Source organism: Lactuca sativa, chromosome 6 (assembly GCF_002870075.4).
Source record: "Lactuca sativa cultivar Salinas chromosome 6, Lsat_Salinas_v11, whole genome shotgun sequence".
Taxonomy (NCBI): Eukaryota; Viridiplantae; Streptophyta; class Magnoliopsida; order Asterales; family Asteraceae; genus Lactuca; species Lactuca sativa.
The window spans coordinates 90508984-90534753 of NC_056628.2; the positions used below are offsets into that span (position 1 = coordinate 90508984).

General features: G+C 38.4%; 1 protein-coding gene and 1 long non-coding RNA gene across 3 annotated transcripts; both read left to right on the forward strand.

Annotated features, from left to right (window-relative positions):
* Nucleotides 1–17744: 17744 nt before the first annotated feature.
* LOC111893496 (uncharacterized) lies at nucleotides 17745–19472 on the forward strand. 2 transcript variants are annotated; one of them, XR_008224593.1, is made up of 3 exons: nucleotides 17745–18039; nucleotides 18719–18872; nucleotides 18950–19472. It is a non-coding gene; the product is annotated as an uncharacterized LOC111893496 (long non-coding RNA). The 2 variants fall into 2 exon arrangements; XR_008224592.1 differs by lacking the exon at nucleotides 17745–18039 and adding an exon at nucleotides 18058–18451 and having other exon boundaries at nucleotides 18950–19470.
* Nucleotides 19473–20432: 960 nt separating this feature from the next.
* Nucleotides 20433–21487, forward strand: LOC128126838 (mitotic checkpoint protein BUB3.2-like). The gene is made up of 6 exons (XM_052764976.1): nucleotides 20433–20504; nucleotides 20603–20678; nucleotides 20832–20891; nucleotides 20988–21101; nucleotides 21223–21282; nucleotides 21423–21487. Exons 1-6 carry the CDS (start codon nucleotides 20433–20435, stop codon nucleotides 21485–21487), a joined length of 447 nt encoding a protein of 148 aa, XP_052620936.1.
* Nucleotides 21488–25770: the final 4283 nt, after the last annotated feature.

The following is a 25770-nucleotide window of genomic DNA, read 5'->3' on the forward strand; positions in this document are numbered from 1 at the left end:
GCTGAGGGGAGGACATTGGGTCCTTTAAATAGGGTACAACCCCGAAGATTAGGGTTTTCTCATTCCAGCACCAACTCGTCGAGTCCAGATTTAGACTTGGCGAGTCGGTCACTTAATTCACGTCCCAAACCCGCTTCGACTCGGCGAGTAAGCGTACCTACTCGTCGATTCCCTTCTTTGAAATTACAATTTAAACCCTTAAATCGTACTTCTGAAACTCGGGATGTTACATATTGGATGAAATCTGCTTTCATGAATTTTCTAGGCTTGAAATTCTTGACTGCAGTGGGTCTGTCATTCGACCAGATTTTCTCAATTGTAGACCCATGCTTGGCATGGAATCTGTTGAGTCTTTCGATTTCTAAGGGCAACCTCTTATCATCGGGAATACTGCGGTCAAAAGATTCAAATACTATGAAGTATTTTGTATTGGGAGAGATGGGAATGTCCCAATAAACGTCATGAAGGGGTTTTGCGTATGTAAGATAAGGATTGTAATCGTCATCAAGTAATTTTCTGTGTAGATAGAACCATGAGTTGATGAGGGATTCATCCATTGTAGTGTCAAAGCTGTTTTCCCTCCAGATCATCTCAGTAAATTTAGTTGATTTCCAGTCAGCTTTCTTCTATTTGGTCGCGGGTGACTCGAAGGAGTGCTTGGATGACATATGAGAGGCTAAGGATTTGAAATGGGGGGAGTCACCGGTGGCTTGGGAGAGGGATGTGATTGCAATGGTGACTGATGGCTTGGACTATTTTGAGGGGAGGGAACAGATGTTTTCTTGTGTGGAGATGGTTGCGGTGAAGGTTGTGGAGTAAGAACTTTTTCTTGAATGATGGGATGTTGATGACTAAGATTTGTTTGGATGGGAGAGTTTTGATGTTGGTGCTGATGAGAATGTTGATGAGAGATGCAATCTGAGTCTCTGTCTTCATTTCCCCCCTTAAGGAAGGAGCATTTGGTACTTCCTCAAGCCATTGGTGAAGACCATCAATCTTAACACACACTTCGTTGAATTGAGCTTTGAGTGCATCATCAAGTTGTTGATTGTTTGGAATTGCGGTGTTGAAAAGCCGTTTATTGATCTCCTTGATGAGTTGTAGAATTTCCCTTCCTTGAAAGTTGGATGATAAAGAACGGCGTAAATTGTTGATGGTTGACTGCATGACTGAAATGGTGGACTCATACACATTATGAGTTTCTTCTACAAGCTTGCTGGATTGAGTTGATTGATCCACAATTATCGATTGAAGTTCAGACTTGATTGCGGATACCTCTGAGATGAGTCGCTCTGCAGTTGCTAAAAATTGCTGATGATTAGCTTTGCGGTTGGTATCCAGGGCTCGAATACCCATTTCAACTTTAAGAGAGATTCTTTCTGCATCAAGACGTTCTCTGGCTTCAAGTCGTTCAACACGGTCAATGAGGGACTGCGGTCCAGGAAAGTCCTCCGATTACGGTTGAGAAGATTTTACAGCAGCTAAATCTGATCCACTTTGTCTTGCAACCTCAAGAATTCTTTTCTCGAGACGACTAACTTCTTTCTCTTCTTCTTCTCCTTAGCCTTAGAGGTTGAGTGCTGAGAACCACTTGATTCTTCTTCTTCATCAACAATCATGAGATCATCAGAGAGATCAGGTTGATTTACCTCATTTATGTAGATTTCGTCAAAACCAAAGGTTGACCTGAAACTAACTTCAATCTTGGTTCCGTCATTTTGTGATTCTCTAACAGTTTAAGTTGGAGAGGGATGAGATAGACCTGCACCACTAGGAATGGACTGATCTTGCAGATTATTCCAGTCATTGCAGTCATCCAATCCTAAACTTTTAGAATTGTGGCTATGGTGTTTGCATTGTTAATTGCATCAGCCCAATATTTGGCCACAGCTAGAATTTCCTGTTGCTTTTGTTGAAGTTGCTTGGTTTGTTGATCTTTCCTTACTTGAAATGCCTTACGGAAAGCAGCATACTTCTTGGCTTCGGATTCAGTGGTTGTTTTGTACTGTGCCCAAGAATTATCAGATTCATTACCGTCAATTCCTTGAAAACACACTAAGGTGTCCCTTGGTTTCACGGATCCTTGCAAATTTGTGCTCACCATGCCTAAACCACATGTATTAGATGTAAGCAGAGTAGGATTTTCGGAGCTTCCTCGGTCTCCTTGACCCATGGTTAAGTGTGGCCTCGGCTCCGTTCGGGCATGGGCTGAAGAATTGCCCTGCGGTTGGGAAGGTGTATCGAGAGTTTGGATTATAAGGTCTAGAATGGAGCGTAACTCCTGTTCCTCAAAGAAATGAAGTTTGGAAGCCCTGGTGACCTTAGGTCGAGAAGAGCCAATTAAATCCTCTAGGGATTTAGTTAGGGGTGAGTCTCCACATTTGGATGAAACAGACACACTTTCTGAGCCTGAGTAGTCATGAAAGGTTGAAACAAATGGGTATGTTGCAACCCCAAGGACTACCGGAGCCTTTTGAGAGACTACGGTATCTGTCTGGTCACGCATTTGGCTAGAGGTGGGTTTTGTTTTTCTTTTCTTGAGAACAAGAATTGGTACTGAGTCACTATCAGACTCATCAACTATATTCACTGCAGGAATGGGATTGGATTCGTCATCTGAAGACACAACATGTCTCATTTTTTGTTTCTTGGAGGGTTCTGCCTTTTTGGATGCTTTACTTTTCATGGATGTTTCACCCTTTTTGGGTGTTGCATCTTTCCTTGTCTTGCTGCGCGGGGGGGGGGGGGGGGGGGGGTCTTGGATTTAACCAGTTGTTTGAGCCTTTCTCCTAAGGGAAGATTGGATAAGGTAGTAGAAGATGGATCTGCGGAACGCTCGGGTTGATTGGGTGCTGTCGAGGCTAATATGTTCTGATTGGGTAGAGGCGGGGTAGAAAGGTATGGGTCAATACCTTCCATAGCCTCTATATGATCTGTGAATTCTTTGGTCTCAAGTCCAACAGTATTTAAAATGTAAATGGGTAAGCGTCTAATAGGTCTAAAAATAGATTGATCTTTAGAAGGTACGTACTTTTTAAGATCGCGAGTGACAAAGAAGTTGATGTCGTTTACCATGCTGATCTTGGCGGCATGATGAAGATCAGAGATGCAGAGAGACCAGAACCTTGCAAAAGTGAGCTTGGTTGGGTTTTCATTTGGAGTCTCCTCAGGGATGTATTAGAGAAAATCATCCCATAAGATTTGACCGTACTTGACATCGTTGCCCGTGAAGATGCTCCAAACTTACTCGAGTAATTTAAGGCCCATGTTGTCAGTGTCTCCTGTTCTCCGTGATAGACTATGGATCACAAAATTGAACACGATTTGCCATACCGCTAGGAGTTGATTCTTCTTGAACGCGCCAATGTCATTGATCTTCTTCTGGTATCCTATCCGGTAAAGTGTAGAGATGATGTCTATTACACTTGGTGGATGAATTTGGTAGAGGGATGCACCAACAGATTGATTGTAGTGAGAAACTTGTCCTTGTTCAAGATGACTAAAGAGTTATCTATCAAGTTCAGATGAACTTCTTGCAGATTGTTGAGGGGTCGATATGCTGAAAAAGCATATTTGAACAAGGTTGAGATGGGAACAAAATCAGTGAATGGGTTGAATGGTCCAAATAGTGGATGATTGGAGATGAACTTGATCATGAGACGGATGGAGTCATTGTAAGCAGAATGATCATCAAATACTGCCCTAAAATTGCTAGATGCAATTGAAGGCGATTGGTTCCTTGTAACAGAGTCAGAACCAGTTGTTGAACAGATGTTGAAGCTTTTGATTGTTTCCTTGTGATGCCCGATTTCACCATTTTATAAAAAGTTTGACGAACTTGCAGAAAAAATTTGAAGTATAAGAGGGTGAAGAAGATGAAGTTCGTCTTAGAGGGTTCAGAAAGCGTAAAGCTTTCTTGGGGAAGAAAATAGGGTTTATATGGGGGGGATTTAAAAAAAAGTAGTTTTTACCCTAAAGAAAGCGGTTAAAGGTAAAAACTTTTATGTAATTAAGAAAATCATTATCAGCTACAAAAGCATTAACTAATTTTTTTTAATTTTCCAAAAATGTGGCATTTGTAACGGATTTGACATTTTGGGGTAAGGGGAAAAGACAGTTTAAAGAAAGAGATTTCTTAAAAAGATTTCGTTTATAGGAAACTGTTTTATTTTGGCATCACACCTAAAATAGGTATGACAAAAGGTTTATTTGAAAAGAAGAACTGAAACGATATTGTGCTACACAACGAATGTTTTGAGAATATTTTTCTTATTTAATGAAGGATCATTAAATAGCACACAATGTTTCAAGAATTTATGAAGTAGTTGAAAGTTCAATCAATGTGATTACAGATTGATTACTCATTGCGGATTAGGACATCACTGCGGATGGGTTTGTTCTTGTGGTAGATAGGTAGGCGACTGCAGTAGAACAAACTGAGAGAAACACTTGAACAAAATCAGAAATAACAAACAATAAGGACCTTGGAAATATAGGTATCATATGGAATTGCGGTACATAACATATACTGCAGTACATAATATGTACTGCGGTACATAAAGTATACTACAACTCATGTATGATAGATATATTTAACTAGGACCGCAATGTTGACCATGTATGGTCTGCAGTACCTATCAATTCAAAAAGAATTGTGCGTTCGGATTCATCATTCCTAACATTTGTAAGAAATTTTTGAGTTTTGTAGAATCAAGTGCCTTTGTGAATACATCAACAATCTCTTCATGAGTGTTAACAAAAATTAGTGCAATGTTACCTTTCAGAATGTGGTCTTTAATGAAGTGATACCGTAGTTCAATATGCTTCGTCTTAGAGTGATGAATAGGATTATGGGAGATTGCTATAGCACTCTCTGAGTCACAGTAAATTGGTATCCGCAACATCCTGTATCCGTAGTCCATAAGTTGAGTTTTCATCCACAAGACTTATGAACAACAGCTGGCTGCGGCCACATATTCAGCTTCTACGGTAGACAGTGAGACATAGATTTATTTCCTTGATGACCAGCTGACGATTCTTCCACCCAGAAATTGACATCCACCTAAGGTACTTTTTTGATTCAATCTACATCCAGCATGATCCGCATCAGTGAATGCTTTTAGGCTGAAGTCGTTCCCTGCGGGATACCAGAGGCCAAGAGCTTTGTTGCCCTTTAAGTATCTGAGAATCTACTTAGCTGCGGTCAGATGTGATACTTTCGGATCGGCCTGGTACCTTGCGCAAACGCCTGTTGCAAATAAATATTTGGTCTACTTGCAGTGAGGAACATCAATGAGCCAATTATTCCTCTATAAGTTTTGTGGTCTACTGATTCTCCGGAAGGATCAGCTGATATCTTATATCCAAAGGCCATAGGAACCTTGGCTGAGGAACAATTGTCCATTGAGTATTTCTTCAGCAGTTCAGAGGTGTAGTTCTCCTGATGAATGAATATCCCTTGAGGGACCTGTTTTATGTGAAGTCCTAGAAAGAAGTTAATTTATCTCTTCATGCTCATTTGAAATTTGTTGGTCATGAGCCTTTCAAATTCACCCACCATCCCCTGATCTGTAGATCCGAATATGATATCATCCACATATATTTGTACAAGCATAAGGTTATTACCGTTCGCTTTTCTAAATAAAGTGGGATCAATCACTCCTCTTTTATATCCAGAAATGACAAGAAACTCTGATAGAGTCTCATACCATGCCCTTGGTGCTTGCTTTAGACAATAAACTACTTTCTCAAGCTTGTAGCAATGATCTGGGAATTCATGACATTCGAAGCCCGGAGGTTGTTGAAGATAAACCTCCTCTTTTAATTCACCATTTAAGAAGACACTCTTTACATCCATTTGATGTACTTTGATGTTTTTGTGAGTTGCATACGCTAAGAAGATGCATATGGCCTCCATTCTGGCTACATGAGCATATGTTTCGTCGTAATAAACACCTTCAAGTTGACTATACCCCTTGGCAACTAGTCTTGCCTTGTTCCGGATGACCGCATCGGATTCATCCAACTTATTCTTATACACACATCTAGTACCAATAATAGTGTGACCATGCGGTTTTGGAACGAATTGCCACACCTTGTTTCTTTCAAATTCGGCCAGCTCTTCTTGCATTGCTGCTATCCAGTCAGGCTCCATTAAAGCTTCTTTGATTGTCCGGGGCTCGACCGAGGATATAAACGCTGCATAGTGACAGTGATTAGATAAATCTTTTGAAGATCGAGTTTGGATGCCTGCTGATGGGTTTCCGATGATTTGACTCGGTGGGTGGTCTTTCGCCCATACGTGTAGACGGGGTTGCAAATGGTCAGCGGCTGCGGTAGAAGGAACGTCTTTAATATTGGAAAACTGTGCAGTTGGAGACGGCAGTTCCCCTGGACCTAAGAGCAGCCCGCAGAATTATCTTGTACTGTTGGAGCGTGATCAACATTTTCTTGAGAAATAAGAAGAGGTTCCTCCTGGATTCCGGATGGGAGTTCCTCTTGAACTTGAGAAGCTTCCCCCTGGATTGCGGACGAGAGTGTGATAACCCTTGGGTCAGTTCTTGTGTCGATGTTCTCTATATTTTCATCATCAGAGTCCAAAGAGACATTTGAGGGCTGAGATCCTCTGTGGAGAGGAATTGGAGCTACATATTCAAGTACTGGAACCTCGATCGTTGTCACCTAACTCTGAGATGAACTTTCCCCCTCAACCGGCGAGGTGGAAGTATTGAGTAATACTTCATCTGAGAGAGTAGGACCAAAGACTTTGGCATGCTGCTGTTGAGCTTCCAGGGACACAAGAACTTCGGATAGCTTAGCAGTCTCTACGGGGTTAAAGAGATCATCATAGTTTACTTCAACTAAGTTTAGTGGATCCGAAGAGGCAGGAATATCACTTTCCAGGATTACTTTGGTTTCGATTGATGGAGCAGTGTTGCGGACATAATAGTCATCGAATTTGACGTCGAAGCTTTTGACTATGAGTCTTGTGCATCTAATGAGAACCCTATAGGCTATCTTGTTTGTTGAGTAGCCAAGAAAGAGGCCTTCATCAGACTTAGGTGCAAACTTGTTAAGATGATCTTTGTTGTTGATCACAAAACATCTACACCCAAAGATGTGGAAGAATCATACATTTGGTTTGTGGTTATTAAGGCCCTCATATGGAGTTTTGTTGAGACGCTTGCACACAATGATTTTGTTCTGCACAAATCATGTTATGGCCACTACTTTGGCCCATAAGTAAAGAGGAAGATTTGCAAAGTTGAGCATTGATCTGGCTGCTTCCACCAGAGTTCTGTTTCTTCGCTCTACTACTCCATTCTACTGCGGTGTGTAAGGAGCTGAGAAATTGTGACTGATACCCTTTGAAACCAAGAAATTGTTTAAGAGATGATTAGTGAACTTGGTTCCATTATCAATGCGGATGCGATGTACTGCCAACTTGATCTGCAGTTTGATCTCCTTGATAAAATTGATCAGCACATGTTGTGTTTCTAACTTAAGTTTTAGAAATAAAACCCATGTTAAACGAGTAAAATCATCCACTATAACCAATATGTATTTCTTGTGATGAAGACTGGCTACGGTAGACGGACCGCATAGATCAATATGTAAAAGTTCCAGTGGCTCAGAAATTGAAGAATCAATCACCATCGGATGACTTGCTTTGGATTGTTTGCCACATTCACAGGCTGAGCAGAGGGTATCATTGTGATATTTCAGAATGGGGAGACCTCGGACAAGTTCATCGGTAACCAGGTTGTTGATATAGCGAAAGTTGAGATGAGCAATCTTGCGATGCCATAGCCATCAAACTTTTGATACTTCTTTGGATAGGAAGCATAGTTGCGGTTTCACTATGATCAGAGAGACGTCCAAAGGATACATGGTACCTGTCACACCCCAAAACCAAGAACGGCGGAAACGTTCCGGGGCGGAGGACGTCATGTACAGTATCACAACAATGAAAAGTAGTAAACAAGCAACAACATCATCCATTGCATTCATAATATAATTATTATACAAGTGTGTTCTGTCAAATTTTGATAAACACTAAAGCATAAATCAAAATGAAAGATGAGTCTTCAACGAGCTCCATCTTCCCTAATCCTTGCATCCGTACCTGTCTATGATGACCTGAGGATATAAGTAATTTTGAAAGCGAGTATCAACTTTCAAGCTGGTGAGATCATAAGTATTTTAGTGTCTTAATTTGTATGTAAGAATTTGTATGTAATTGAATTGTAAGTATTGAAAATGTATACGAACTGTAAATGTAAAAATGTTTGTTAAAACAACTGTAAACGTTTGAAAAACCCTAGAAATCCCTATGATTCCTACTATTATATGAAGTGTGTCTTCTACCAAGACCTAACTGTTCTCAATGTAGTCTTCTACCAAGACTTAACTGTTCTAAATGTTCGTTTCATGTAAAAGTGTGTAATTTTCCCAAGTGTAACTATCATTAACAAAATATAGTTTTTACATTAAATGTTTAAGTAAAATGATCACTAAATATATGTACAGGGAAAATTAATGTAGTACTAAAATGTAGCGCTATAAGAACTACTACTGTACTAACTACCTTAAACCGGATTTATATTAAGGCATCATGTGATTAATTGTACCATACTATCGACTGGTAACAACGACATACGAATGGTCGTAAAACGGAATGACGTTTGGCACCCGCAGACCTATAGGTCCGGCTGTAGCTAGCAGCAAGGTGTAGGATAGTCAATCCAGTATAGATATATACGCAAACTCACGCTCTCCCTCCAAGAGAATTCTGGCTACAACTCGGGCCATGACATTTAAGGCATGCTCCGATACAGTGGATCATAATTATTAACGTATTCATGTATATGTAATGTAATGAACTGTTCTAGCTGTAATGTACGTGCTCTCTACCTAGCAATTATAGTAATGTACTCGTTCTAGTATCGTTGTATATGTTCTCTTCCTAGTATAGTTATATATGTTCTTCTCTAGTATAGTTGTATATGTTGTTCCTCTAGTATAGTTGTATATGTACTCATAGTAATGAAATGTTCTAGCTGTAATGTATGTGCTCTCTATCTAGCAAGTAAAGACTCATGAATGAACTGACTCATTGTATGATATCGCGTTCTAGTAATAGTTCTAGTATCTTCCTAAACTACCCATATGGTAGTTTACTAGTAATCTAACTGGGATGTATGAACATGGATGTATACCCTTGCTACCCAAGGGCATGGGATGAACTGGAAGAACTTTTATGACTAGATATATACACATGATATATAACTAATATTTAAACGACCTTCGGACGAGTACCCGATATCCCACCAGACCACATCTCAAGCGCGAAAAGGAAATAGGGTGGATAACCTTCCTAAGTCTTTTAAACATTTCTTATATAACTATACATATAGAGGCATGAAATTTATAATATAAAAGCATAAATAAGTTTTGTAAAACCTCTGAACATAATTATCATCTTAAGAAAAGATCGACGTAATGTCAATCTATAAAACGGTTTGAAGGCATGGGTTTGATAAAACAATTTAGTATAAGGAAACATTTGTTTGAATCACAATTGTAAATAAGTTTGAAATAAAACATACATAGTAAAATGTACAGTGTAATAAGGAGTTTTAAAACATATAAAATGTTTATGAAAATTATTTGAAGGAAACTGTTTGGTAAAACGGCTAATGAGTAGTAAATCATTTAAATGCTGCTTATTAATCACATGTGATTGATATAATAAGTGGCATGATTCTACTTGTATCCCCCCCCCCCCCCATAAAACATTTTAAAATAGTTAAAACATTGATTAAGGGGTATGAGCTCACCTTTTATGGGTGATACGGATGAACTGAAGAGGTAGGACCGCTAGGTGTCAAGTGAAGTCTTGAACACACTCTATGATCCAAATTAACATATAATTTCACATATATGTAACAAATTAGTCTACAAACAACTAATAAACAAGTCAAGACACCCTAGGACATGCTAAACACCTTTATCAAGTGTTATTAGCCTCTAGGATTGCATCTAAGTGTTTGTAGGGGAAGCTATTGTGTGTAGGGCTCAAGGAAAACTCCACCATGAAGTTCACGACCCTAATAACACTACCAAATGAGTTTACGGTCGTAAACTCATGAACTTACGACCATGAACTCATACCTATGTGTCCATTTGATGTTTGATGCTCTATAAGGCCCTAATAAGCATTTCTACTTAATGGCTTGGTCTATGGAAGAGTTTAGGGCATTATATAACTCCTTTTAGGAGTTTACGGCCCTGGGACCATATTCCCTTGGAGATTACGGCCGTAATCTCCCTTGGGAGGATGTTTATGGTGTTTTCAAGTCCCTAAATTAAGTAGGAACAAAACTAGGCTATTGTACAAGGCTTAAGAAGAGTTTATGGCACCATTTTATGGTGTTCACGTCCCTAGAACCTTTTGGGCCGTGAACACCTTACTCTTGGTGTTCTAAGTGTGTTAGCTAGTCCTAAAATCATTTAGGTACATGCCCAAATTAGTCTCTTGGCTTAAGGATGATTTTAAGGGCATTTTGGCACTTAAACATGGAGTTCACGGCCCAAGAACCTCCTTGGCCGTGAACTCACTTTCATCCTTGTTTCTAATTGATTTTGGTGTCCTAAACATGTAATAAAGGCTTCTAGTTTGAGTTCTAAGGCTTTGAGGGTCATTGGGACACTTTTGGCCCTTAAAATGGAGTTTACTCTCCGCGTGTTCTTGGGCGGTAAACTCCCAAATCTTTTGGTCTTGATCCGATTTTGATGTTTACTAGTCATATACACACTAGCATACAAGCCTAAGGTAGTTACCTAACATGGGGAAAAGACTAGGTAGCATTTAAGCCACATATAGGAGTTTACTCTCCAAGAACGTTCTTGGGCGGTAAACTCCCGAATCTCACAGATTTGCTATGTAATCTAAGTTACTAAGCACATTGTAAGCATTATAAGACAACTAGAGAAGTGTACTCACGATTTGGGATAAAAACCCGAAGATCCGTGAGAGATAAAATGGCTTTTCTCTAGTTGGAAATGTAACTAATGACATAATTTGGTTCAGAATTCTATTTATAGTCCTGAGATATTTTTGGCAGAAAATATTTTTATTCCCGAAATGATTTCTAATATAACAGAGTATCGGAATAACAGTGTTGCACGAAACCCTAGTGCATCCACTCTCCTGATATTTCCTTAAGTGTAAATCCTGAAAAACTGCCAAACTTATACCCGAAGTCTGAATTTTCATTGTAACTGTTCTACTTCTATTGGCTTGATATGGTTTGTTCAGAATGGAAATTTCGGGTTGTCACATCATCCCCCTGTTGAAGGGAATTTCATCCCGAAATTAGAACTTAGGCAAGGAAGTAGGTACGAATGTTCGAGTCGTGAGGAGGAAACTTCCTAATCGATTGGTTCTTGTGCACCTAAGTGAAATCGGGTTCTCGGTTGGCATTCCAACGAACCTTCACTAACTGGCGAGGGCGTTGCTTCGTCCGCTTGACCTCTCGGTCGAGGGTCACTACGGTTCTAATACGAAGGCGAGGATCTTGACGAGTGGACTTACAAGAGTCCTAACGGAAAGGTATGGTTTTACGATCGAGACGCGAAGAGTAGAATGTACGTTACTGAGTTCGCGGAGTAGGTCTAGTTTGCGAGATAGAGGACTGATTCTGGTAAGAATCTCAGAGGTCCTGTCTATCTTGGATTTAGCTTTCCACGCTTTACGAAGCGTATTAAGCCGTTCCCGGAGTGAGACTTCCTAAAGAACTTGGTCACTCACTTGGAATTCCAAAGGTTCCTTTTCTTGTTTAACTTCCCAGTCAAGGGCCACTCCTTGATGGGTCAAGGTCATAAAGGTTTCTGTAATTTGTGAGGGGTTCTGAATGAACTAAGACAGTAGGTCTGTAAGACCTAGAATTTGGCGAATGTTTTTCGGCGTCTCTGGTGTCGACATATTCTCAACGGTTTTGACAAATTGTAAAAGTACTCAAAATTTCCCACATCACTAACAGTGTGTCATAGGAATTTAACTCTTCAATTTCAAAACTCGTGCCTAGAGAACTTCGCGAAAAGTTCCTCTGAAGGAAATGTTTCCATGGGTTTCTTTTTACTTCGAGGGTAGATAAGTAAGTCATTACATGGAGAAATGACGAACTGATCCAAGTAAGAAAGACATACCCTACTCATTTAGTTCATGAAAACTATGAGCATATTGGTCCTATCCGAAGGGTATCACTACGGACTCGAAGTGTCCGCATCGAGTTCGGAAGATAGTCTTCGGATATCCTTCCCTAACACTCGAACTGGTGATATTTGGATCTCAGATCCATTTCTGAAAGTAATTATTTCCTTGCGTTTGCTCAACCATTTCATCTATGCGAGGCAGAGATAACGATTTCTAATGAAAATCTTGAAGGAGTCCTCGATATCTGAGGCACATACAATGCAATCCATCGATCTATGGGAGAATAAGACTGGGGGTTCTCCAGGGTGAGAAGTCTAGTCTTCTTATTCTATCGCTGTGCAGTTCGTTAAGTTGTCTGTACTGTTCTGGTATCTCCGTAGGTGTTTAGACTATAGGGCGATCTATTTACAAGAGTCGTACTGGGTTCTAAGTTTGTTCACATGACGATGCGATTACTCGTAGGCTTAGGCAGTTCTCCGTCCTGAAGTTCATATTAGAATTCATACATGGTTTCACAATCACAATTTCGTGTATACGAGTCGTATATAATTAAGATTGAAAAGGTAATCGAATAACTGATTCTTCTTTAAGCTCCCATCCCATCGGGGAAAAAGAAGTTAAAGTGGAATCATCAATTCTAAACCTGTAGAACCTTGATTATATATCACTCTTATTCATACATTCCTCAGTGATAGATCAATCGTATAAATCCTTGGATTGAACTTGACGTACTGCACGAGTGGTACTTCGGGGATTTCTTCGGAAAGAAAATAACTAAGAGGTACTCCTGGCATGAGTACTTAAGTGTTCTGATATGACGGCTTCGCTGGAAAAGTGATCTAGAAGAAAGAGATGTACGTATGAAGTTGTTTTTGTGAGGATCAAATTGAATCGAGTCGTATGATAATGTCGGAATCATACTGAAACTTAAAGACATTAGATTTGAACATAAGACGTTTACAGACAAAACACAACCGTGCAACCATGAACAGAGTTACTGTACTTTAGATTTACCACAAGACTATTGCTGCGAATAAGATATACTACAAAAGACAAGTATACACAGCACGAGAATCCCTATACAGACAGGATCTCGCAAAAGGTAAGACTCTAGTTGCACTAGTTCTGGATAGTTTATAAGTCTGTTACAACAGCATGCCTAAGTTACATTAACGAGGGTTCTGGCGTAGGCTCTCCTGCAGCTGTGATCCTGAGAATCTTCCCATCAGCACCCGAGTTCTTTGCTATAGGGCAATCCTTCTTAACGTGCCCTATCTCACCGCATTGGTGGCATGACTGGCTAGTACTTGCATTGGTGACGGGATTGCGGTGTTTAGCCAGTGTTATGTGGACACGAGTGCCTTCCTCGTTACTCCACTTTGAAAATTGCTTCCTAAAGCGTTCGGCTTTATAACTACTCTCGTGTGTAGGGTTAGTCCCGATGAAAGGGACTTGAGTGATGGGTCATGCCGGTGCTCCACAGCTACGAGCATGGTGCCCTATTTTTAGGCAATTGCAACACTGCATCTCATGGCAACCCCATGATGATGGAAACTACACTTATCACACTTCGGGAGTTTTCCCTCGTATTGCCTGCTCGCTACTGGGATGGCAGGGGTTTCCACTTGTTGTTGTTGCATAGCCAGCCTTTGGGATTTCTTGCGTTCTTTCTGGGCTTGACGCTTTCGTTTCTTGTTCTCTGTCTTTCGGCTTTGCGAGCCTGTAACTGTTACTGTTTGGCGACTTCCTGGATTGATACTATGATTGGAATCTTTAATCCCAACATCAGCATTGCTTGTGCTGATAGCGCTACGGTGCGCAAGGACAGCTGTCACGGCAGCCATCACGGCAGTTGTAACTGCGATTTGGAAGGTAGCGGCGTCCATAGGAAAGGTAGAGGTTTCGTTGTCCGACTGATTGTTTCCGGATGACGACATGATTCTGTAATATGAAAGATAAGGAATTTGTGAGCGATTCTGGTTGACCCTAGGTGTACGGCGATTGTTCATCAAAGAGTAAGAGTATGTTCTCGAAAGGTTGACCTACATTCCTATGATGCAGTCCTAGTACAGAATGGAAGTATGTTCGCGAAGGTTTGACCTACATCCCTATGATGTAGTCCTAGTAATGAGTAGAAGTAAGTTCGTAGAATGGTCTCAAAACGTTTGTCGTTCAAGCCGAGGTATCGTGGGTTGGTGAATAACAAGATCCAACCACTAAAAGAGACTTGGAAATGTCTCCGGATCTAACTTGCTATAGTCCAATGACTTGACTAAAGCAGGATTCAAATAGACTCCAATGAAAGTATGATAAAAGTACTTGAATGAAGAATGACACAGAAGTTAGCCTTCTGTCAAAATCTTTGATAATCATGACGTAAAAGTTCGGAAAAATGACCTTGTAAAGGTCTTACATCATATCCAGAGAAGATAGTTCTTGACAGCATAAAGACCTAACCATAGTACTTACAATACAAGGTAATTTCATAGCAAATGCCACATTGGGCATAGACAGAAAACTATTCCTTTTAACAAGGAAAATAAAGTAAAGCGTCTACTACTGGCGACGGTCATCCCTCTGGTGAACTCTCAGTTCAGCCAGTTGACGTTCTACATCAAGTAGGTGTCTTTCGTACACCCTTTGGCGTACTCGGAGCTCTATGACTTCGGCTCGTGATTCAGCCAGTGCTTGCAGCAGGGTTTCATGGTTTCTCTCTGATCTCTAGCGAGCATCTTCTAGACGAATGGCGCGGAGGGTATGCATTCTCACATCGGCGACAACTTCGGTGATCTGATGTAGGGTTGTCCTGCCTTGAATCTCATTTCGGGCCACTCTGCGGACCAAGATTGGCAAGATTCTATCTGTTGAGCCCCCATTGCTCAGGTCGTAAAAGCTTCGGTCGCCATTAAATGGCATGGGCTGATCTTGTCCTTGGCTCCATGTTTCCCAGCATTCCACTCACCCAGGGGTCGGGCCATGAAAAGTCGGATGAGGGTTAGGAATTGGAACGGGAGCTGCCTGGGGTAGGTTCTCAACCTCTGGTTCGGAGTTAGCATCGTCCGAAGGGTCTTAATCATGGTGATCATTCAAAGGGATAGGATGATCATTATTTGGTTCTTCTCCAAGGCATCCAGCAATGACCTCATTCTGGAGGTACTGGTTGCCGTGGGGATGGAGTCCAGCCATGTTATCTATGCGAGAATTGGGGTAAGAAAATAATTATTAGACGAACTATCTAGATAATTATTTAGAAAATCTTCATCAGTTACATCGCTATTTGTGAAGTGCATACTAGTTATATGTAATCGAAACAGGACAGGCCTTCAAATATGTGACCTTAACTCCAAATTCACACAGAATCGGGGTAAAGTAAAATTTCACATATTCTAAGTCTATAACATCCTAATTACATATATCCTTAGTGTATCCACTTAGCAACTATCAACATAGTAATGAAGATCCCGTTTTAGTTCTCAAGTATAACATACTTATAGTAACACCAAATACTCCTATAGTATTTTAAGTTTAATGTTATGTTCTACGGTTCTCATTGTGGTAGGGTTGGTAAGATTTTAGACTTGATGCAACCACACAACTACACTTAGGCACATGCTAGTCAGCCCTCGGATAATATAGGTGATCAGGCTATATCTTCCTAGTTTTGACCATATGTCTCTAAGCCCACTTGTGTTGCCCAACATTCGTAATTCTTTTGTATTGTCCTAGTGACACTAATTTTAGTATGAATGCAGGCACGTATACTTTATTAAATATTTTATTATTTAAAGTATAAACTCTTGGTCAGAGTATTTTTAATCCCTTATGTATTTATAGTTAGTATATCTTTTATGGGTTGATATACTTAATTCACTATAAACAATGCTCTAATACCAATCTGTCACACCCCAAAACCAAGAACGGCGGAAACGTTCCGGGGCGGAGGATGTCATGTACAGTATCACAACAATGAAAAGTAGTAAACAAGCAACAACATCATCCATTGCATTAATAATATAATTATTATACAAGTGTGTTCTGTCAAATTTTGATAAACACTAAAGCATAAATCAAAATGAAAGATGAGTCTTCAACGAGCTCCATCTTCCCTAATCCTTGCATCCGTACCTGTCTATGATGACCTGAGGATATAAGTAATTTTGAAAGCGAGTATCAACTTTCAAGCTGGTGAGATCATAAGTATTTTAGTGTCTTAATTTGTATGTAAGAATTTGTATGTAATTGAATTGTAAGTATTGAAAATGTATACGAACTGTAAATGTAAAAATGTTTGTTAAAACAATTGTAAACGTTTGAAAAACCCTAGAAATCCCTATGATTCCTACTATTATATGAAGTGTGTCTTCTACCAAGACCTAACTGTTCTCAATGTAGTCTTCTACCAAGACTTAACTGTTCTAAATGTTCGTTTCATGTAAAAGTGTGTAATTTTTCCAAGTGTAACTATCATTAACAAAATATAGTTTTTACATTAAATGTTTAAGTGAAATGATCACTAAATATATGTACAGGGAAAATTAATGTAGTACTAAAATGTAGCGCTATAAGAACTACTGTTGTACTAACTACCTTAAACCGGATTTATATTAAGGCATCGTGTGATTAATTGTACCATATTATCGACTGGTAACAACGACATACGAATGGTCGTAAAACGGAATGACGTTTGGCACCCGCAGACCTGCAGGTCCGGCTGTAGCTAGCAGCAAGGTGTAGGATAGTCAATCCAGTATAGATCTATATGCAAACTCACGCTCTCCCTCCAAGAGAATTCTGGCTACAACTCGGGCCATGACATTTAAGGCATGCTCTGATACAGTGGATCACAATTATTAACATATTCATGTATATGTAATGTAATGAACTGTTCTAGTTGTAATGTACGTGCTCTCTACCTAGAAAGTATAGTAATGTACTCGTTCTAGTATCGTTGTATATGTTCTCTTCCTAGTATAGTTGTATATGTTCTTCTCTAATATAGTTGTATATGTTCTTCCTCTAGTATAGTTGTATATGTACTCATAGTAATGAAATGTTCTAGCTGTAATGTATGTGCTCTCTATCTAGCAAGTATAGACTCATGAATGAACTGACTCGTTGTATGATATCGCGTTCTAGTAATAGTTCTAGTATCTTTCTAAACTACCCATATGCACTACTAGAAAAAAGCCCTTTAATGACGCGCAAACAATGACGCTCGCTGATAGAAGACACGCATTTGTGCGTGCCGTAAAAAATAATGTCAGTTTTGCAAATTTTAAAGGATAGAGGGCACGCATTTGTGCGTGCCCTAGAAATAGTGTCCAAAAAAATTCAAAACACGGAGGGCACCTATCATAAAAAAGCGCGTCGTCTAAAATTGTCGCTTTATATTTTTTCTTTAGGAAGGCGCGTTCTCTTAGGGGGAAATGAAATACCAAAAAATTAAACAGCCCGCCGATGCATCTCCTTCTTCTTCTTCTAAAATCCTCTACCAAAAAGCCCTAATAATCCATTAAGCAGTTCTCTGTCTCTCTCTAAAAAAAGAAACGTATTGATCATCACCATTTCGCATCTAAATCACCTACCGCCTTCTCCTCCATCTACAATGGCCTCACCACGTTCTCCACCACCACCATTAACCCTAGCCGTCACATATTCTCCCCAATTTAAACAAATGGCGCTCAATCAACTGAATTGGAAAGAATAAACACACACTTCGCAAATGAGTTGCTCATTCTTTGGTGTTTTTCATGATCTGAAATCTTTTCCTTCTCCTCCGATTGATGGATTGACATTCTGGTCCCCGACGGTAGTACTACCAGGTCATATACGCTACTATGTCTCCATTAATTCTCCTTCATTTCCTCTTAACTTTGTATTTGTATTTGTATATATTTATATTTATATAATTAAAAAAGAGGTCTTCGATTTCGTTGTGGTTTTTTTCCCCGATCCCTATGACAATTCGGTAATTCCTGCTTGTGTGTTTTGCTTTTTTTATCTCATCAACTACCAAAAATAGGGAATATTGCCTTACTCAATCCCTGCACAAAAACGCAGAGAGTATGATCAATATTCTGCACTTTAAATTGAAATTAATTTATTGATATATCCTTACTTTTCTTCTAGTTGATACATAAATGGCTTCAATTTCTTCTAGTCCTTGTACAGCAGAAGATATTTTTAAAGATTATAGCGGTCGTTATGGCGGGATAGTTCGTGCTTTAATTCATGGTAATTCAATTTGTAACCCTAACCCTAGTTTTAACCCCCAAAAACTTCCGATTTTCACTTGCTAGTTTCTAACCATATTTTTCATTTATTTTTCTCAAATGTCGACGAATTCTATGGCATTTGTGATCCACTTTCCCTTTTGAATAGTTCGACACATCATTTTTTTCTTACTGGATTTTAAATTGCTTTAACACACACATACAAACAGATATAGAATCATTTTTTATTTATTTATGCTCACACTAATGTCATTGCAATGAATAATAGTGCACATTTGCTTCTATTCTTTGAGGTGGATTTTTCCAATTCAGTTGATAATTCCAGGGATATTTCTAAAAGGTGTCAATTTGGCTATGTTGTTCCTATAGTAATTGATGTTTCAGTTCAACGATACACTAAGTTAGTCCGATTGTACTCAACAGTAAGTTTATTTTACTGTTTACCCATGTTAATTTAGTTCCACTTGTAATGGATTTCTAACTATTTTTCTCTAAAAAGATTCATAAAATGCCAGGTCATACTCACAAATGCAACAACAATGCCATTTGAATTCAGATTCGATAACCCATTTGGTGTATCTCCCAAGATTCTGGACCCTATATGTCATCCTATTCGTTGTTGTGTGTCTGTGCATGATGTGTGTTGGCCTTCTGCTGGGACTGGGAGGGTAAACAAGGGATCAAATTTAGATATTATCATGATGCTAATATTGCTGACAAGATAGAGAACCAGGATCAGTCAAATAAGAGGTGTATTCACCTGATTACATTAAGTAATCCTTTAATAGTGAAAAACTGTTTACCAGTTGAAGTATCTGTCATGATTGAGGGTGGTGGAGTTTCACATAGCATGCTGCTTTCAGAGGTTGGTATCTCTATCTTCCACATTTTCTTTATGTCCTTATAATTTATTTCATCATGAGTTATACTTTTCTAACATCTGCAGGTTGAAACTTCTTTTTATCATATTGATTCTTCTCATGATCTTTCGTTAACTTTTGATATACGCGGGTTTAGAGCTTCTGTTCTCAAGTTCTCATGTGCATAAAAGTTCAAAATCCATTAACTTCTCAAGTTCTCACGTGCATAATGGTTTTTTATCTGATGATGATACGGGATTTATGCCTTATAGGATTGATAATTTCTCAAATGAGGTTTCTTACTTCCTGCATATTCTTGATTTCTTAATTTCCCTGTGTTTTGATTAATGATTCAATTTTGTTGACATGTTGCAGAGAGTATGTATTTATCAACAAAAATGTGAAGCTTTTGAGACTGTTATACATTCCTACACATCTTGCCCTTATGCATGGGATTAACCTTCTTACCCACATCGTCTAACTGTTGAGGTATGCATTCCATTTACCAATCATATGTTGTAATTATTGATATATATATATATATATATATATATATATATATATATATATATATATATGTATATATATAATTTTTTTTGAAAAATTAGTACGACCAGTAGCACTTCTTTTCTTTTTAGGTTGCTGCTATTGCCTGTTACAAGTTTTAATTTCTAATTTCGATTATTCAATTGATTTAGATGTAGGCAACAACGAAAAAAATTGTATATCAATTAAATGTTGAGGGTGTTCATGGAAAAATTATTATAGATATTTGTACTTTAAATTTTCTATACTTATTTATCTGTTTTTACTACCTCCTCACAGTGGTAACCATCAATGATTAGCTTGCTCCACGTGATTCTGAGTGGATGGTTCATGTTCATTGCTTCTTATGTATTTCTGTTAGTCTAATTACTTTCTGCTTATATCCTAAAGATGCCTACCCATTATCATGTTTCTATATGATTGAGATTGGGTTATGAGTAGATTGTTGTATTTCAGATGCAAACATTCCTATTTATCACCTTATTCCTTTTCTAAGTGCTACATTTTTTTCTATATCATACAGGTTCTCAACATCATTGATTCCAGTTATCATCTCTTTAATGATATAAAAATCCCATGGGTTTCACAAGGAGTGTTGGATTTGGCATCAAAGATTTCCTCTCAGTTCCAGCCAGAAACTTTATGAAGGTAATATCATCACATCACATTTATAACATGTTGCTACTTTTTCAGCATTTGAAACATAAGTATTATTAAGAAATAAGTACTACTTTTGGCTTTTGCAGAGTCTAGCAAAACTCGTCACAGGCATGACACATGGAATCACTAGTCTTCTTAGTAATACAGCAAGACTCGGAGGAAGTTGCTTGCAAATGTGGAGACTCAAATCGAGCAAGTCAAAAATAATATTGATATGAAAAGAGATGAAATGAGAACATAACTTTTTGATCATTTAAGCCCAGATGAAAAGACTCTCGTTTCATGTTTTTCTATAAAAAGTTGTTTTTTTAGTAGTGGGAGAGTTCCTTCATGGAGGTGCAGTTCTTGATTGTTGCTTTCATGATGACACCTCTGGTTTTAGTGCTATTGCAGATAACACTGTCACAAGATATGACTAAATGATATACATATACTTTCTTGGATTATTGACTTATTTTTTTCTTGAGTAAGTTTCAAGCTACATTCCTTTTACATCTCTCAGGCTTGTTTTTTACAACGAAAGGGAGGATCTTTTGAGACGCCATGATGCCCCTGTTCGCTGTATCGAGTACTCTTATGCAACAGGTTAATGTCATTCATTTCCTCATTTGTTTTCATTTTGTTAATATCATCATGCATTCATACTTTCATTTTCTTCTATTACATCGTTGTGTTTTCAATTCTTTTTCTTGTTGGTGGTTTTTAGGGCAAGTGATTACAGGGAGTTGGGACAAAACTTTGAAGTGTTGGGGCCCACGTGGTGGAGGTGCACAGGAGAACATTGTTCCAAGACCACTAAATATGAACATTTAACATTTAGCATATATATATATATATATATATATATATATATATATATATATATATAAACATTAAATATTTGTTGTTTTTTCAAGTTTTTGGCAGATATACAAGTTGATGACGAGAACATTGTTCCAAGACCTTCAGTGAGTTATGATGATGTCCCTTAATAACAATGTAGTATTATGTTATATAGTTAGGGATGATTATTTGTATTTGACATGTTAGTGCAATGAATTATCTTTCTTATTTATAGTATTTTATTTTGTATTTTGTATGACATTAACTTTTGTGCAATGGATTGTATTTTTTGTATATGGTATTTTATTTTCTATTATGAGACATGAAATGAAAATTTAATTTGAAAATTAGTAAATCTAAAAATAATTTTTAAAAAAATAAAAATAAAAATTATGATACGCAAAAATGTGTGTCATCTTCATTTATGACATGGTCTTTCTTGACAGCGGCTTTAATGAAATACGTTGTGTGTCATAAATGTGCGTCGTCTCTCGTTATGACAGGGCCTTCCTTGACGCACATTTGCGCGTCATCTGAGCGTTTTACGACGCGCAATGAGCGTCGTAAAAGGCTGTTTTTGTAGTAGTGATGGTAGTTTACTAGTAATCTAACTGGGACGTATGAACATGGATGTATACCCTTGCTATCCAAGGGCATGGGATGAACTGGAAGACCTTTTATGACTATATATGTACAGATGATATATAACTAATATTTAAACGACCTTCGGACGAGTACTCGATATCCCACCAGACCACATCTCAAGCGCTAAAAGGAAATAGGGTGGATAGCCTTCCTAAGTCTTTTAAACATTTCTTATATAACTATACATATAGAGGCATGCAATTTATAATATAAAAGCATAAATAAGTTTTGTAAAACCTTTGAACATAATTATCATCTTAAGAAAAGATCGACTTAATGTCAATCTATAAAACGGTTTGAAGGCATGGGTTTGATAAAACAATTTAGTATAAGGAAACATTTGTTTGAATCACAATTGTAAATAAAGTTTGAAATAAAACATACAGAGTAAAATGTACAGTGTAATAAGGAGTTTTAAAACATATAAAATGTTTATGAAAATCATTTGAAGGAAACTGTTTGGTAAAACGGCTAATGAGTAGTAAATCATTTAAATGTTGCTTATTAATCACATGTGATTGATATAATAAGTGGCATGATTCTACTTGTATCCCCCCCATAAAACATTTAAAAATAGTTAAAACATTGATTAAGGGGTATGAACTCACCTGTTATGGGTGATACGGATGAACTGAAGAGGTAGGACCGCTAGGTGTCAAGTGAAATCTTGAACACACTCTATGATCCAAATTAACATATAATTTCACATATATGTAACAAATTAGTCTATAAACAACTGATAAACAAGTCAAGACACCCTAGGACATGCTAAACACCTTTATCAAGTGTTATTAGCCTCTAGGATTGCATCTAAGTGTTTGTAGGGGAAGCTATTGTGTGTAGGGCTCAAGGAAAACTCCACCATGAAGTTCATGGCCCTAATAACACTACCAAATGAGTTTACGGTCGTAAAATCATGAGTTTACGGCCGTGAAACTCATACCTATGTGTCCATTTGATGTTTGATGCTCTATAAGGCCCTAATAAGCATTTCTACTTAATGGCTTGGTCTATGGAAGAGTTTAGGGCATTATATAACTCTTTTTAGGAGTTTAAGGCCCTGGGACCATATTCCCTTGGAGATTATGGCCTTTATCTCCCTTGGGAGGATGTTTATGGTGTTTTCAAGTCCCTAAATTAAGTAGGAACTAAACTAGGCTATTGTACAAGGCTTAAGAAGAGTTTATGGCACCATTTGGCACCATTTTATGGTGTTCACGGCCCTAGAACCTTTTGGGCCGTGAACACCTTACTCTTGGTGTTCTAATTGTGTTAGCTAGTCCTAAAATCATTTAGGTACATGCCTAAATTAGTCTCTTGGCTTAAGGATGATTTTAAGGGCATTTTGGTACTTAAACATGGAGTTCACGGCCCAAGAACCTCCTTGGCCGTGAACTCACTTTCATCCTTGTTTCTAATTGATTTTGGTGTCCTAAACATGTAATAAAGGCTTCTAGTTTGAGTTCTAAGGCTTTGAGGGTCATTGGGACACTTTTGGCCCTTAAAATGGAGTTTACTCTCCGCATGTTCTTGGGCGGTAAACTCCCGAATCTCATAGATTTGCTATGTAATCTAAGTTATTAAGCACATTATAAGCATTATAAGACAACTAGAGAAGTGTACTCACGATTTGGGATAAAAACCCGAAGATCCGTGCGAGAGAAAATGGCTTTTCTCTAGTTGGAAATGTAACTAATGACATAATTTGGTTCAGAATTCTATTTATAGTCCTGAGATATTTTTGGCAGAAAATATTTTTATTCCCGAAATGATTTCTAATATAACAGAGTATCGGAATAACAGTGTTGCATGAAACCCTAGTGCATCCACTCTCCTGATATTTCCTTAAGTGTAAATCTTGAAAAACTGCCAAACTTATACCCGAAGTCTGAATTTTCATTGTAACTGTTCTACTTCTATTGGCTTGATATGGTTTGTTCAGAATGGAAATTTCGGGTTGTCACAGTACCTTTGGATTTGGATTTGATCAAGCAAATACTCTTATCATATCACTTTTCATTACATAGCAGAATTCGCTATCAAATTCAACCCGATGGCCTGCCTTACATAGTTGGCCAACACTGATGAGATTGTGTTTAAGACCTTCCACATAAGCGACACTTTGGATAGAGAAATTCCCAGTTGTAAGAACACCATAACCTCGGATTATCCCATTCGCTTTGTTGCCGAATGTGACTTTTCCGCCATTGCAAATTGGCCTAAAATCCCGAAGGTACTCCAACCTCCCGGTCATGTGCAAGGAGCAGGCATTGTCGATTAACCATTCTTCTTCTTGTTCCTCCTTGTGCATAGCCTGAGAATTACATGGTTAGTTTGGGTACCCAAACGAGTTTGGAGCCTGGGGTAACTGATGATTTTCTAATTGATGCATGAGCTGAGGTTGCAGCGACAGGTTTCGTGTCAAGTTTTAGGCCTAGTCCTGGGTATTTGTGAGTTATTGGTGTGTTGTGAGATTTAGAAAAGTTACGAGGTTTTTGAAAATAACGAGATTTGACATGAGATGAGCCTTTTTTGACAACTACATAGATATGTAGGAATTTTGTCATTTACCCTAACACTTTGCTTGGTCAGCGGTCTGGGTGAAGAAGTAGGCTTGTGACCAGTCTGAGAGAAGTGAGATCTGACCGTGGTGCAGGAGTGGGAGAAGGTGTAGATCTCTTGGAAAGTGATTTCATAAAACTTTTATGTGATTTCAAAAGTGTTGGAGTTGGTAGAATCCCCTTCCATTTTGGGTCATCTGAGGAATAGATTTGAAAACAATTGCTTCGGAATGACTTTACTTTCTTGTGGGTTGTGTCAGATGTTTTTGAAAGGGTTTTAGAAACTGTACATTCCCTTTTCTTTGTTTTCTTGATTGAAGAATTTTTTGAAAAGTAATTTGAGAAAACAAGCTTTTCTGGACTCTTAGATTTTGGAATTTTGACCTGTTTTTTATTTTTTGAAAAGATTTCTCGGTCTTTGCCATGAGATCGAATTTCCTCTTTGAAAGCCTTTTTAGCCTCGGTTTTTGGAGAACTGCAGTCATTGATGCTCAGCTGTGGTTTCCTGGAAACCTTTGATATTTTTTGAAAACGAGGACTTGATTCATCCGAACTAGAGGATTCAATATTTTGGGAGCATTGACCCACTTCAAAGTTTTCTATGGGTATTTCATGATGAATTGGATGAATGGTCATAGTGCTCTTGACTATGGTTTGTGGTAAGGAAGATTGGACTATCGCAGAGTAAGTCTGAGTTGAGACTGTTATGGGACACTTGATGATAGGCAGATGGACAGACTGTTGTTCATGACTACAGTGAGAGACACTACGGTCTGAGGGCAGAGTTGGAAAATCTTCAGGTCCTTCCACAATGATTTCCTCATCAACAACTGATGAAGTCTGAGAATTGGGATAGATTGTGCCATTGATAGGAGTTTGCTCACTTGAGTGACCCAAAAATTCAGGAAACATTTCCTCAATGACACAATTGTTACTCAGATTATGAAGACCGAAGTGAGCACTGATGTATTCGGGAAAGGTTTTGTCATTGACTGGGAAATGGAATTCTCGGTCGGGAGGGACATAGAGACGGTCCTTGTTAAATCAGGGTGATGAGTCCTTTGGCGGTAGAGTACCCATTGGACCAACCCCAATTGTATGTGTTGTCCATGGTTCCATTATTTACAAGGTTCTCAATAGCTTCACTTTAATTAAAGAGATTTTCTATTAAAAGATTTAAACGTACAATTTCAATCTGAGCTAAATCTCTTTGGTTCAAATCTATT

Coding starts and splice junctions, on each gene's coding strand:
- LOC128126838 (XM_052764976.1), top strand. CDS start 20,433: ATGGGTTTCACAAGGAGTGTTGGATTTGGCATCAAAGATTTCCTCTCA. Junction 20,505..20,602: donor CAGCCAGAAACTTTATGAAG/GTAATATCATCA, acceptor TGGCTTTTGCAG/AGTCTAGCAAAACTCGTCAC. Junction 20,679..20,831: donor TACAGCAAGACTCGGAGGAA/GTTGCTTGCAAA, acceptor TTTTTTTAGTAG/TGGGAGAGTTCCTTCATGGA.